Source organism: Oryx dammah, unplaced genomic scaffold (assembly GCF_014754425.2).
Source record: "Oryx dammah isolate SB20612 unplaced genomic scaffold, SCBI_Odam_1.1 HiC_scaffold_1, whole genome shotgun sequence".
In the NCBI taxonomy this organism is placed as follows: domain Eukaryota; kingdom Metazoa; phylum Chordata; class Mammalia; order Artiodactyla; family Bovidae; genus Oryx; species Oryx dammah.
This window is the reverse complement of record NW_024070185.1, coordinates 73404458-73418607: the sequence shown is the minus strand read 5'-3', so window position 1 is coordinate 73418607 and position 14150 is coordinate 73404458. Positions and strand designations below refer to the sequence as shown.

The following is a 14150-nucleotide window of genomic DNA, read 5'->3' as shown; positions in this document are numbered from 1 at the left end:
TTGTGATATTTTGATAATTGCGTATCATTGTTTCCTTTAGGATCTTAAGTACCAGGCACAGGATAACTTTATGATGATGGATGATGCTGTTCTCTGTATGTGCTTCAGCAGAGATACAGAAATGTTAGCAACTGGTGCCCAAGATGGAAAAATCAAGGTATGAATTAGAGGCATGAACTCTTATATGTAGACATTTTGAGAATTCTGTGATGAGCTAGTCCCTACATAGGGTTTTTTTTTAACTACTCTTTATTGAGTATCAACTTTATACCAGTCACTTTAGTTATTATTTAACCCTAATAATAACTCTGCTTACAGAGGTCCAATAATTTAAAGTCACACAATTGGTGATAGATTTGGGACTTAGATCTGCTCGTGCCCTTTCTCCTGTGCCACCATAGCTTACCTTATTTGGTGTGTTTTGCTTTGGGGTGGTGGTCTGCAAATGCTTAGCAGTGATCAGCTATGGCTTGTATTTAATTGCTGGTCAAATACCCTGGGCTAGATAAAATACAGAAATAGTCTCTGCTAAGTGAACTTAAGAGTCTAAATTTTTGTTTTAATAATTTAAAAGGAAAGAGGTTTAAGTTTCAGAGGATTCAAGTTGTCATGTACTTTGAGAACCTGGCATATCATATTGAGCTGTTGGCATGCATTTTTCATGCTGTTTTTAGTACCTTAGTGAGCCCTGTATTTTGCCTGTCTCTGCAGTGTGGGAGTGGGACATGGGACACTGTATTAGGTACAAGTTTTTACTATTCTTTTTTCAAAAAAATAAAGGTATGGAAGATTCAGAGTGGACAGTGTTTAAGGAGATTTGAAAGGGCACACAGCAAAGGTGTCACCTGTCTAAGCTTCTCTAAGGATAGCAGTCAGATCCTTAGTGCCTCTTTTGACCAGACAATTAGGTAAGTAAGAATCTCCAAAATGCCCTCACTTTTGTTTGATGTGATGAAACTTCAGAGGGAGGTACTAGTTAGTGATTATTATGTTTTCACCAGGATTCCTTTATATGGAGAGTGAGGGAATAAATGAGTAATAAATAAATGTGAGACCTTATTTCCCCAAAGTACAGCTGACACAGTGCTATTGTGCTGTCCATTTGGGTCTTTACCCAGAAGAGAGATCAGAAGGGGATTTTAGCAGCGCTTCATGTTTCTCAGAGTGTGGTCTGTGGACCCACCTGCATCAGAGTCACCTTAGGGAGCATGTGACAAATACAGATTCCTGGGACCCAGCAGAGACCTAGAAGTCTGTCGCTGAACAGAAGCTTGTGGTATCAGTGGCCTATCTTCCACTCTCTCTGCAAAGCTTTTGGTTTGGTTTTGTTTGACTGTTAGACATAATGAAAATACTACTGCATACATAATTGAATAGTCCCTGTTCTTAATATTTTAACATGAGCTTCTATAATTCATCTAAAATGCTTTCAACACTTGGTTCCAACCACAGTATACAGGATATTAATTGCTATTTTCATTTGCTTTTATTGTGATAGAATTCATGGTTTAAAATCTGGAAAAACCCTGAAGGAATTCCGTGGCCATTCCTCCTTTGTTAATGAAGCAACCTTTACACAGGATGGACATTATATTATCAGTGCATCCTCTGATGGCACTGTAAAGGTTAAGTATTTGCTACTGATTTATTTTGGGGTGTCTATTCCATTTTTTCTATTTTGCCCTTTGAGGAGTTTTCAGTGGTGATAATGGTGATAGTTATGGTGGCTAAACCTCTTTATGCTGTATTTTAGCCATAATTGAGATCTGTGCCAATAATCACAATCTGTGGGTAATTCCTGTTGGCCTAGGACCTCAAATCTCAAACCTACAGGCTATATGATATGTAGGAAAAGGTGTAGAGTTCTAAACTTAAGTCAACTCCTGTTTACAGTGGTTACATTTGACTTTGCCACAACATCAAATGGTCTTCCTGCAACAGTCAAATTCACGAAGGGCTCAGTGGCAGAGTAAATAGGTCTCTTTTATTGCAGAGCTTCACCCCATACCCAGCCCCCCACATTAGGACGTTTCTGATAGCATTAATGAGGAACAAGATGGTGTAGAGTAGAACTAAGTCCTCTTAGTTACTTGCTACCTTCAGCTCTCAGCTGAAAGTAATAGATCTTCAGTGCCTTAAGAGATTTAGTTATTTCAAGAGAGGGCATCATTTCCTAGAAAAGGTGGGTAGTCCAAATTGAAAATTGCTAGAGATCATTGAGACACCCCATTTACATTGTACATCTGCTTTTAAGTTGCCTTTTGTAAGTGAATGTTCTCTGGCAGAAGACCTAAACGTCCTAACACAGATCCCTAACAGTCAGATTCCTTTCTGTGATGGCTTGGGAACTGAACCAGAAATTTGAAGGTAGGAGATGTACTCTTCCTCAGGATGGAACAGAAATACACAGAGTTCTTGGTGCTTTAGTCATGGGGTTTGCCCTCTCTGTGCTGTGAATATGGGCCTTACAGCCTATAGGACTGTGAGGTGGTTTGTATAGGTCTCTTTGTTTTGTAGTCCTTTCCTTTAGGTTTTACAGCAGGTGGGGTAAAATATCTCACTGACTTTTTGGACAGAAAACTCTAGAAGTCCCTTGATCACCAGAATATCCATTTCTCTTCTAGGTTGCTGGGCTTTAGAGAGGCAATTGGGGGAGGTGATACTGTATTATTAAGGAAATAAATATTGAGACAACTAGTGGGGCAGCTATTTCCTCCTTTATCTAGGTATTTATTCAGCATCCATTTTGTGCTAGGCTCCATTGAAGGCACAGGAGAAACACAGCATAGGCATGCCTTTGAGGTTTTTATATCATCACTACTCATGATGTGAGTAGTATCCAGACACAGGCAACAGTTGGTTCATCCCTTCTCTAAGCATGTTTCAGACTTCAGTAACTATGATGTCTGATTATCTGCGTCAGTTCATAATAGTTCAGAAGGACAAGGTAAAAAGCATTAGGATGGAGAACTATTAGAAGAGGTATTGGACTGGGAGAGGTCATACAAGTGGCCAAGATTAGCCTCCGCTTCATGGATCCTCACTTGTGGCTGTTGACATTGTGACTTCTGTGGAGTGGTTCTCAGTACAAACTGAATCATTTGTGGAGCTTTTAAAAAAATACACAAAGCTACATACATCCCACCCTAGACCCACCAAATTTGAATCTCAGCATCCTGAGCATATAAATCTAAAAACCCCTCATTTCATTTTGATATCCAGAGACCGGGTAGCTTTCTGGTTGTTTATGACAGTAGCAGTGTTGACACATAGCTAATTTCAAAGTTAGGAAGCTTGTTAGCCAAGGGAAATTTTGTAGGAAAAGAGCATAATTTAAAAAGTTTTATTATTTAGCTTTCTGATTTTTTGTTGTTTTTATCAGTTAATCAGCAAATAGGGGAGTTCTTTTGTATATGGCAATGCTAGATATTTGGACTGTAAGCAGCTTTTTTTTTTTAAGTCCTTTTTTTTTTTTTTAAATAACTTAATTTTCAACCCTCAGACTTTAGAAATTGCTGCACTCTCACCCCTAAATGTTTATGCCTTATGTTTTGGTGTTGTAGATCTGGAACATGAAGACCACAGAATGTTCAAATACCTTTAAATCCTTGGGCAGCACTGCTGGGACAGACATCACTGTCAACAGTGTGATCCTGCTTCCTAAAAACCCAGAGCACTTTGTGGTTTGCAACAGATCCAACACAGTGGTCATCATGAACATGCAAGGACAGGTGAGTGCTCAGAATGTGCCTTTCCTCGGGCCCTGTGGGTAGTTCCCTAGTCAGAGAGACTTGGTCCTATACTTTCAGTGAAGTATCAGCTATCAGTTCGCCACTCAGAAAACCAGATACACTGTTTTTTAGACTCTTATTTAAATTTTAAATTCTATTGTCAACAAAGCATCTTTCTGGCATCTCAAAAGTTAGCTCCTTTCCCTGGGATGTTTGTATACTATGGTATTTTTGCATCCTTTGGATAAATTAAATTCTCTTTTTTTTTTTAGTTTGTTTTTTTGGCTGCTCTGGGCCTTCGTTGCTGCATGTAGGCTTTTTCTAGTTGTGGCGAGCAGGGGCTACTCTCCAGTTGAAGTGCATAGGATTCTCATTGTGGTGGCTTTTTGCTGTGGAGCGCAGGCTCGAGCAGCCAAGCTTTAGTTGTTGCCGCTCAAAGGCTATGGAGCAAGGTCTCAGTAGTTGTGGCACACAGGCTTAGTTGCCCCTCGGCACATGGGATCTTCCCAGACCAGGGATTGAACCCGTGTCCCTTGCAGGTGGCAGGGGATTCTGAACCACTGGGTCACCAGGGAAGTCCCCTGGTTTGTCTTTAAACCTTCTTCAGAACCTCACTGAAGATTTTAAGGTATAACAATCCCTCTGTGAGGGAAGGAGACATAGTGTGTGGATTAAGAGTTTGGGATATCTGTTAGCGACCATATGATCTAAGGTGGAACTCCAGTAGGAGAAGAGCAACAGTGTCTTCATGATGTGTGTTTGTAATCAGAACACCTGCTGGTTCCCAAAGAACCTCACTTTTGCAGCACCAGGAACATGAGGAGTATCAAAGTTGAGGTCTCAAGCCCTTGGATGTGTTGTGATGCTACTGAAATGTTGACCCGAGCAGTTGGGGATCTTGCTGAGCATGGAGAAGACCCAGGGACTGGTGTATGGGACTGTCTTTCCATTGCTTAAGTCCCTATAAAAGATAAATTGGTAGTGACGAACCCATGGTTGAGATGGCTGGTCCTCAGTACTGCTGGGACACTTCATAATAGCCACAGCTGCCCATTTCTTAGTTTTCTGCTTGACTTTTTTTGTTTTTTTCATGTAGCAGAGTTTTATTAAAGTATAAAGAGGACAGAGAAAGCTTCTGACATAGACATCAGAAGGAGGATGGAGAGTGTACTCTGATCAAGACCTTATATACTTTTTTATCAGACCCACTCCCCACAACATACATCTTAAGATAACAAGATTAGTCAGAAGTTTATTGTTAAGAAGGAGATACATTGTTCTTATATAATCATTTAGCACAGAGCTTAAAAACAACCCTTGAGCCATTAGCTCTGGGCTTTAAAAAAAAATGTTTTATGTGACTAAGATGAAGGAATGTAAGAAAAAAAAAAAAGTTTGTCCTTTTCTCCTCCTTGAGAGCCCTGCCTGGACCCCTTCCCTCGAGGACCCAGACTCCTTATCAGTCTACCTAAGAATTAGTTTTGTCATTCACCCTTTTTCTTTTAGGAGAATTATGTTGCCAAGGGAAAAATGTGGCATTTTCATTCCATAACTACTTCCTGCTGGGATGGGGGTATTGTCCCTAAATTGTTGAGGCAGCATATTCTCCTAACCCGCATATTGAGGGTTTCTAATCCGGGGGCCCCAAGTTGGAGGAGGTTGTAGAAGTTGTATCAGCATGAACAATCATTTGTAACCTAAAAGCTTTTACATGGCTAGAAACAAACTCCTTTATACAGTTACAGATGTAAGGCAAAATACTGATTGAGTTCAGTTAGTCTCTCAGTCGTGTCTGACTCTTTGCATGCCCATGAATTGCAGCACACCAGGCCTCCCTGTCCATCACCATCTCCCAGAGTTCACCCTGACTCATGTGCATCGAGTCGGTGATGCCATCCAGCCATCTCATCCTCTGTCGTCCCCTTCTTCTCCTGCCCACAATCCCTCCCAGCATCAAAGTCTTTTCCAATGAGTCAGCTCTTCATGTGAGGTGGCCAAAGTACTGGAGTTTCAGCTTTAGCATCATTCCTTCCAAAGAAATCCCAGGGCTGATCTTCAGAATGGACTGGTTGGATCTCCTTGCAGTCCAAGGGAGTCTCAAGAGCCTTCTCCAACACCACAGTTCAAAAGCATCAATTCTTCGGTGCTCAGCTTTCTTCACAGTCCAACTCGCGCGTCCACACATGACCACTGGAAAAACCATAGCCTTGACTAGATGGACCTTTGTTGGCAAAGTAATGTCTCTGCTTTTCAATATGCTATCTAGGTTGGTCATAACTTTTCTTTCAAGGAGTAAGCGTCTTAATTTCATGGCTGCAATCACCATCTGCAGTGATTTTGGAGCCCCCCAAAATAAAGTCTGACACTGTTTCCACTGTTTCCCCATCTATTTCCCATGAAGTGATGGGACCAGATGCCATGATCTTCGTTTTCTGAATGTTGAGCTTTAAGCCAACTTTTTCACGCTCCAGCCTTGACATACTCCTTTTCCTATTTGGAACCAGTCTGTTGTTCCATGTCCAGTTCTGACTGTTGCTTCCTGACCTGCATATAGGTTTCTCAAGAGGCAGGTCAGGTCGTCTGGTATTCCCATCTCTTTCAGAATTTTCCACTGTTTATTGTGATCCACACAGTCAAAGGCTTTGGCATAGGCAATAAAGCAGAAATAGATGTTTTTCTGGAACTCTCTTGCTTTTTCGATGATCCAGCGGATGTTGGCAATTTGATCTTTGGCTCCTCTGCCTTTTCTAAAACCAGCTTGAACATCTGGAAGTTCACGGTTCATGTATTGCTGAAGCCTGGCTTGGAGAATTTTGAGCATTACTTTACTAGCGTGTGAGATGAGTGCAATTGTACGGTAGTTTGAGCATTCTTTGGCATTGCTTTAAAATGTAATCAGAATTAAAAGTCACATTATTTCCATAGTTAAGGTACAGTGAGTTATACGGGTCCATTTTTGGATTGTTGATGTCTTCAGATTAAGAAGAGGCGTCACATATGATTGTTGTTGGTGAAGAGGTGAAGAAAGTCCTTTTCTTGAATCGGAAAAACCCACCATGTGAAGCCTTCCAGTGATAAAGAAGGGAGCATTTTGCAGACCTAGCAGTTAGACCAATTTTGGAGACTGGATTGGGGTCACCTGCCAGAGTTCTCGTAATATCTGTTTAAAGATTAAAAGCTGAATCACACAGTAAATTCTAAGGCTTCAGGATCTGTGACAATATTGGTGCACAAAAATGGTCTGCCATAGAGACAGTCCCTTCTAGGGGCAGTTTGAGCCCTCATTAAAGCTATGGGTAAAACTTTAAACCAATTGTCTTGTGTTTCCTGCGTTAGCGTATGCATATGCCTCTTAATAATGTTATTAGCCTTTTCTTCCTTTTCAAAGGAAGTAGCCCACTGTACTTTCAATCTGGGATTCCTGACTTAGGTTCTTAGAAACCTCATGCTCACCAGCAGCGCTTCTATCCATATAGAGTTTGGAGGCACAGCTATGACAAGGACTCACTTTTAGGACTCTAGCCCCATATGGAAGCAGCCAAGAGAGATGTTGCTGAAGCTAGAGTTCCACCTTATTCCTGACTGTGCTTCTAGCAAGTCTGAGTTCTCATGACTATTCCAAGCTTGGGGTCTGAGTAAAAGTACACTAACAACATGGTTCATAAGTCCCTTGAAAGTCTATGATCCAACAGATTAGGTTAGTGGTTCTAATTCCCCAGGCACTTACGGAATGGTCAAAGAAGACCAGGCAAAGGTGACTGAGAAAGGGAAGTTTGGTCCACATGCTTCGCCCATTTCTGGCTGCTTCTCTCGCAGGGACATTGGGTACCTTTTGGCATTGGCAAGTTGGTATAAACCCCTGACAAAGCTCCCCATTTTGAGGCAGCCTTCAGTCATTACGAGGCACCTTGAAACCGCAGAGCAAGGCTCTGCTTCGTACGCTTGCTTCGTATTTACTTCTGTACGTCTCAGGCTCTCAATCAGTCACACACACAGGCACACCATAGAATTAGTAAAGTAAAAGTATACTAAAAGAACAGGCAAGCTAGAGCTCTGAGTGTCCTTACCTTGTTGTGAAGATCCCAGATGAGCCCCCAAGATGATAGCTTGCGGTGAATGATTCGAATTCGTGATCTCCAAAGAAGATTTAGCTTTGGGACCAGGTACCAGGCTTGATCACTCAAGAGCTTTTGTGTAGCAGTTTTATTAAAGTATAAAAAGGAGAGAGAAAGCTTCTGACATAGACATCAGAGGAGGTATAGAGGGTGCCCTCTGCTTGACTTTTTAATTAAAAAAGTTAAAATTTTTTTGGATTCATAAAGAAGTTACAAAAACAGGGCAGAGAGTTCCTATACACCATTCCCCTGCATCCGTCAGTGATAACATCTTACAGAGGCATTGTATAATTATCAAAACCAGGAAATTGACATCAAAACGAGGTACAAGACTATTAACTCAAATATGAGCCTTATTTAGATTGTCTTTACATGCATTTATCTTGAGGTGGGACATGAACAGCTCTGTGAAATTTCATCTTGTTTTATGTAACCATCACAGTTTAAGGTATAGAAGTGTTTCACCACCCTCAAAGAAACTCCCCTGTGCTATACTTTTTATAGTTGAATCCTTCTCACAACCCTAGCCCTTGGCAGCCACTGATCTGTTTGAGACTATTCTAAATTTTTCTTTTTGAATATAGTAAATAAGAGTCAGTATGTAACCTTTAAACCTTTTGAGATTGGTTTCTCTCCACTTGATTTATGATTATTTAAGTGGTATGTAAAATAGATCAAGCAAGTCTTAAAGGGATAGAGTTCCATTATGAATGGGGAGGGCATCTCATTCTGTTAGAAAGAGGAAACTCGGGGGCATGGGTCACAGCATTGAGAACCAGTAGCATGTTGATTTAGGAAATTGTGTATGGTAATGAATGAATTTGCTTCAGAATAAAATGGCTCAATAGATTAAAGAGTAGGATTGGTGACCTGGGACATGGAAATTGTAAATTTCTGTCTGCCACTGACTTACAATAGCTTATCTTTTGTATATTTCCCAGTCAAGAGGATTTAGCACAAGGTGAATGGAATTGGTAATCTAATTATAAATGACAGTAAACCAGAGTACAAAATAACACAAAAGATGTCAGTTTCCCCTGCTGCAGTGGAACTACTGCTAATCCAGATGTTTTATTTTTACCTTGGACTGTGTACTCTTAGATTGTCAGAAGCTTCAGCTCTGGTAAGAGAGAAGGTGGGGACTTTGTTTGCTGTGCCCTCTCTCCCCGTGGCGAATGGATCTACTGTGTAGGGGAGGACTTTGTGCTTTACTGCTTCAGCACAGTCACTGGCAAACTGGAGAGAACTTTGACTGTAAGTATTACTGACTTAAGGCCATCTACAGAAACTGTTAATGCTTACATCTTTCTGAACTCGGAAGTAAACCTTTTTCAGACTGCTGTCCTTGTGAATTTTGATGTAAAAATATGTAAAAGTGTCATTAAGTAAAATAAAGGGCCCATAAGTAATTGTAGGGGATTACCGCCTCTGTCTGGAAAAGTCATCCTTCAGTGAGCCCTCAGCTTCTAGTGGATAGGATGAGTATACATTAAGCAGAGGAGGAGGAAAAGGAATGTGCCTGTCTAGCCAGCTAGTTAAACCTCCTCAGGGTGGTTGGAGAGTGACAGATACAGCTAGTTCTCTGCATGTGCTTTCAAAGGCTACTTGTATATTACCCTATCAAATTGGTTTATTAAGCAGCGTTTTTAACAAGGAATAATTAACACAGCTGCTGTAACAATATTCAGATTTCAGTGGCCTAATACAGTGAATATTATGTCACAATGTGATATAAATTGCATCCTCCTCCTCCATCTTTTAGCTGTGCCATTTGGGAAATGTGGCCTCTAAAGTGTTAGGAAAGATAATTGAAGGGGTTTACTGGATGTTTTCAAGACTTACAGCTGGAAGTGGTTTATATTATTTTGTCCATCATTCTTTTTTGATTAGAATTAGTGCTGCCAACAGCCCAAATGCAAAGGAGGAGTGGATAGGGAAAATGCAGTCGTCTACAGTTGGGAAGAAGAAATGGTCTGCTGAATGTGTAAAAAAAATCATAAACATACCTGTTAGAGAATAATCTCATCTCAGACTGTTCTTGAGTGAACTTTTGGTACACCAGCCTTGTGAAGCCTCCTCCAGTAGAGAGCAAAGACGTGAACAGAACAGAATGAGGCGGAAAGTGTCCTCTAGCTGAGGGAAATACTGAGTTCACTGAGTTGAAGGAATTGTTCAGTCTCAGCCACTGTCTTGGCCTAATATTTGCAAAATGGATGATGACTGGGACCAGCTGTAGCACCAAAAGTGGTTTGGCATAAAGTATAATTCACACATTATGAAGAACAGTACAGAAAATGTGATCAGCCATCTGATAGCCTCGTTTGAGTTTTTGGTTTGTATGTTTAACCCTCTTTGATGCTCCCTTAGGTTTGATTCCTTTGGTGAAGGTAGAAGCTTCTATTCTTATCTGCCACTCAGCTCTGGAAGCTTCTTCAGTGATTTGTTAGCGACCTCTGTACCCTGATTCTGTGCTTCCCTATTCCAGGTTCACGAGAAGGATGTGATTGGTATTGCACATCACCCTCATCAGAACCTGATTGCTACTTACAGTGAAGATGGACTGCTAAAGCTCTGGAAACCCTAATTCAGCTTCTCTTTTAAACTAGCTTGAGAGCATGTACTTAAAATGAAGACATACTCATGTGTTGCCTTTTTTTTTTTTTAAGGCCAGCTTTTCTAAGGAAATCGTCTGAATTAGGCACAAGAATAATTTTGTGAAAATTCATAAAAATTTAAGTAGCAGTTATCATTTTTTATATATTTTCAAGGTATTCACTCTAACTGGGGCAGTCAATACTGTCAATAATCTTTTACCTGAAGAGCGAAATACTGGTATTCCTAGGGAAAAACAGTACTCCTTTGATTATCTGAAATGCTTTGATTGAAATGGGTTTCCTGCAGTAAAACTTGTAAATAAGGAACTATCCTAAATTCATTAGCTGTTTACTATCCTACCTTTTAAAAAAAAAAAAGTTAATAAACTTTACACCTTTCTGGAGGCTTTGTTTTTAAATGTAAATAAATGCCCATCTAGTTAACGCACTTCCTTAGAATCAGATGAAGAGCAGGACATTATATTATCATCCCTGAAGTCAGTTTCCCAGAGGATCTCATTTCACTGCCCTCCCCCGGGGCATTCATTTTTTAACTAATTGCAAGATCCACTATGAGAATTCAGTTTTGGCATATCTCCTTTGTATGCAGAGGAGGTTTTTGCATTGAAAATATGCTGCTGTTCAAGAAAAAAAAAAAAGAGATTTAGAAAACAAAAACTCAGCAATATTTTGCATATGGGTCTTTTCTGTTTCAACTGATTTATGTGGAATGCTTATGTTGGTGTGTGAAGATACTGTGCTGGGTACCATTTCAAGAAAGTGAGCTTATTTATGGAGGCCTTTTATGCCCCATTTCCCCAGTTAGTAGGTACAGGTGAATGAGAATTTTACAGTCTTAAAAACCTTTGTCACTTGAAATACAGCCCGATCTGTATTAAAGATGAGCAATGCCTAGCATGTAAAAATGCTTAATGCTGGCTAATTCTTTAACAGCACTATGAAATCCATCTTTCCCAGTTACACTCCCCAAATTTGGTCTTTTTGCTGCAAAACCTGAACTTTTTCACAGAATGTCATTTGGTGTCATTTTGAGAGTTGAACAATAGCCATGAGTCTACATGACTGTCGCCTGCCATTCCTCTCAGTGAAGAGCAGCTTTCATTCATCGACATAAAAGATGCTTAAGGTGGAGAGAAAAGAGCTATGCGAAAATTCCTTACAAAAATCAAGAAACCAGTTTGATTTAGCCCACAACCTCATGAAGTAGCAGTTGAGAGGCCTCCTTTGTGCCAAGGCTCATGGAGAGCAAGAATCTAGTCAGCATGGGTACATTTATTTCTTCTAGGAATTTTTAGCAAACATCTCTTCTGCTCTTGCATCTAATGCTCAGGATGGGTAGAACAATTTGTCACAGGATAGGGGAAAAACAGCAAGTTAACAGGATTAGTGGTTGATAAGAGGAAATCTGTTGTTTTGATGATTGGAGAAGCATTATCCAGATCTAATGGGTTAGGAAAAGGTTTTTTGGAGTTGACTGTGAAAAGGACCATCAAGAGCTCAAGGTAAAGGGCTTTGGTGATCTTAGCGGGAGCCTTTCCAGGCCCTGCAGTGTGCCACAGGTGCAAGGCAGGTGCTGCACAAATGGTAAGGTCCAGGGAGACAGAGAGGAGAGGAGAGGACTAGACTACAGGCGATTAAGTATATTTTCTTAAGGAAGTTAATGCACATAACTGGGAAGGAAAAATCTTCTGCTTTTCCCAAGTTTTTTCTTCCAGTCCCTTCTTCCTGGTCATCTCCTCCAGTACAGAAGTCAAGGGGAGCTCTGGGGAAAGGCAGAAGTGGAGGAGAGCTTGGTGCAGGCATGATTGATTGAGCACTGTGAGAACCAGGAAGGGCTCCTGGGCCCTTGCTTGTACCACCCCAACCCAGCGCCCTCAACCTGGGTTCCTAGAGAGCTGCTACAGCCCATGTATTTGACACTCCTCTCTAGCATTGGAAACTCAAAATGCACCATGTGCTTGCCCAGTGGTGCCCAACTCTTAGGGACCCCATGAACTGGGGCCCTCAAGGCTCATCTGTCCATGGGATCTTCCAGGCAAGAATACTGGAGCATGTTGCCATTTCCTGTTCCTAGGGATCTTCCTGTCCCAGGGATTGAACTTGCATCTCTTGGGTCTCCTGCATTGGCTGGCAGATTCCTTATCCCTGCGCTACCTGGAAGGCCAGAAACTCAAAATACATGGCGTTGAAGTTAACCCCTGCTCCCGAGAAAGTGAACTCCATGAGTTGTTCCATCTCCCACTCAACTGTTGTATTGATGACTGGAAAACATTTAATGACCTAGTACTTCACAGCAGTTATTTTCTGAGTCTTAGGTATAATTCAGTGTTAACTAGTTATTTTTCAGCTTGTATTTCTACCACTATTTACTGAGTCCTTCCTATGTGAGCGATGTTGTTTTCAGAACTGCTTTATGAGCTCCAGCCTATTGAGTCCCACGATACAAGTGAAGAAACAGGTTGCCAGTGGTTTTCTACTTACTCCTAGGGCTTCCCTGGTGGCTCAGAGGTTAAAGCCTCTGCCTCCAATGCAGGAGACCCAGGTTTGATCCCCTGGAGAAGAAAATAGTAACCTACTTCAGTATTCTTGTCTGGAGTCAAGTGTCATTTTGGTTTGGATAGAGGCAAAGAATCCATGGGTGTTTCTCCACATTCGGTTAAGCCTTAACACAGGTGGTGAGGAGTAGAAAGAGCATCCAAGTACAGCAGTGGGGTTTAGCAAGCATGTACAAACTTGAGAACCAGTAAGTAGACTAGGGGTCCTTTTCATAATCTTTAAGGTATTTCAATCCTTGTTGTGTTGGTCTTTGAAGGTGGCTGAGATAATCAAGTGAAGTGATACTATTGGGAAAGCAACATCAGTGCTTTGCTCAAGCATTTTTTACTCACTGTGCCTTTAGAACCTATGTTTCTTTTAAAACAGGAAACTAACAGTATGTTAAAGATAGGAAGCTCCCTCAGTCTGGAACAGACTTGCTATAGCAAGGGCTGCCATTCTTTGACCCTCCACACAGCAATTCTAACAATGGTATTACTGTTCTGGTGATTCAATATAACTATATCCCCATGGTGGTGGTGTAAGGCCTTGGCTGTATATATAACCATCCTGGTTGCTGAGGCTACACACAGTTCAACTACACCAAAATACCCGAGACATATCATATTTTAAAGCTTCCAAGGTAACTTGTGGCCAACGTTGAGAGCCAGTTATTATACACACACAAAAAAATCTGATGCTAACTTCACAAGATTTGTCACCATGCTCCATCTACTAAGACTCTCATGGGACATAAAATTAGCTTTTTATTCCCTGCAAGTAGGAATGGACAGGGGGAGCATCATTAAGGAGGCGTTAGGGCTGGGACCAGGGAGCTACATTTCTGTGAATGCACTATTTCTTTGATGACCTTGGCTAGAGTTAAAAAAGAACTAACTATTGGTGTTTTTTGTTTTTACAGACTACAAACCTGTCGGTTTCTGCCTCTCCAGGTTATTACTAGTTTCTTCTAGTGATGTCTAAATATTTTTTACTGTGGTCAAACGAAAGTAAAAGCTTACTCAACCATTTTTGAGTATATATAATTCAGTAGCACTAACCTTATTAGCTGTTGTGCAACCATTATTGTTTTCAAACTAAGTTTCCATTCCTCCCAGCCCTTGGTAATCTGTGCTCTATGAATTTGCCTAGGT

The 14150-nt window shown here is 40.9% G+C and overlaps 1 protein-coding gene across 1 annotated transcript in view; it reads left to right on the top strand.

Moving 5' to 3' along the window:
- The window catches only part of LOC120866152 (WD40 repeat-containing protein SMU1), a 31410-nt gene extending 20292 nt beyond the window's left edge, over positions 1-11118 (top strand). Inside the window, exons 7-12 of the mRNA XM_040243701.1 lie at positions 41-157; positions 781-908; positions 1499-1625; positions 3564-3731; positions 8948-9100; positions 10332-11118. Of these exons, the coding sequence (XP_040099635.1) occupies positions 41-157; positions 781-908; positions 1499-1625; positions 3564-3731; positions 8948-9100; positions 10332-10430 (792 nt within the window). The 3' untranslated portion in view covers positions 10431-11118. The remainder of the gene's footprint in view (positions 1-40; positions 158-780; positions 909-1498; positions 1626-3563; positions 3732-8947; positions 9101-10331) is intronic.
- The last annotated feature ends 3032 nt before the right edge of the window (positions 11119-14150 follow it).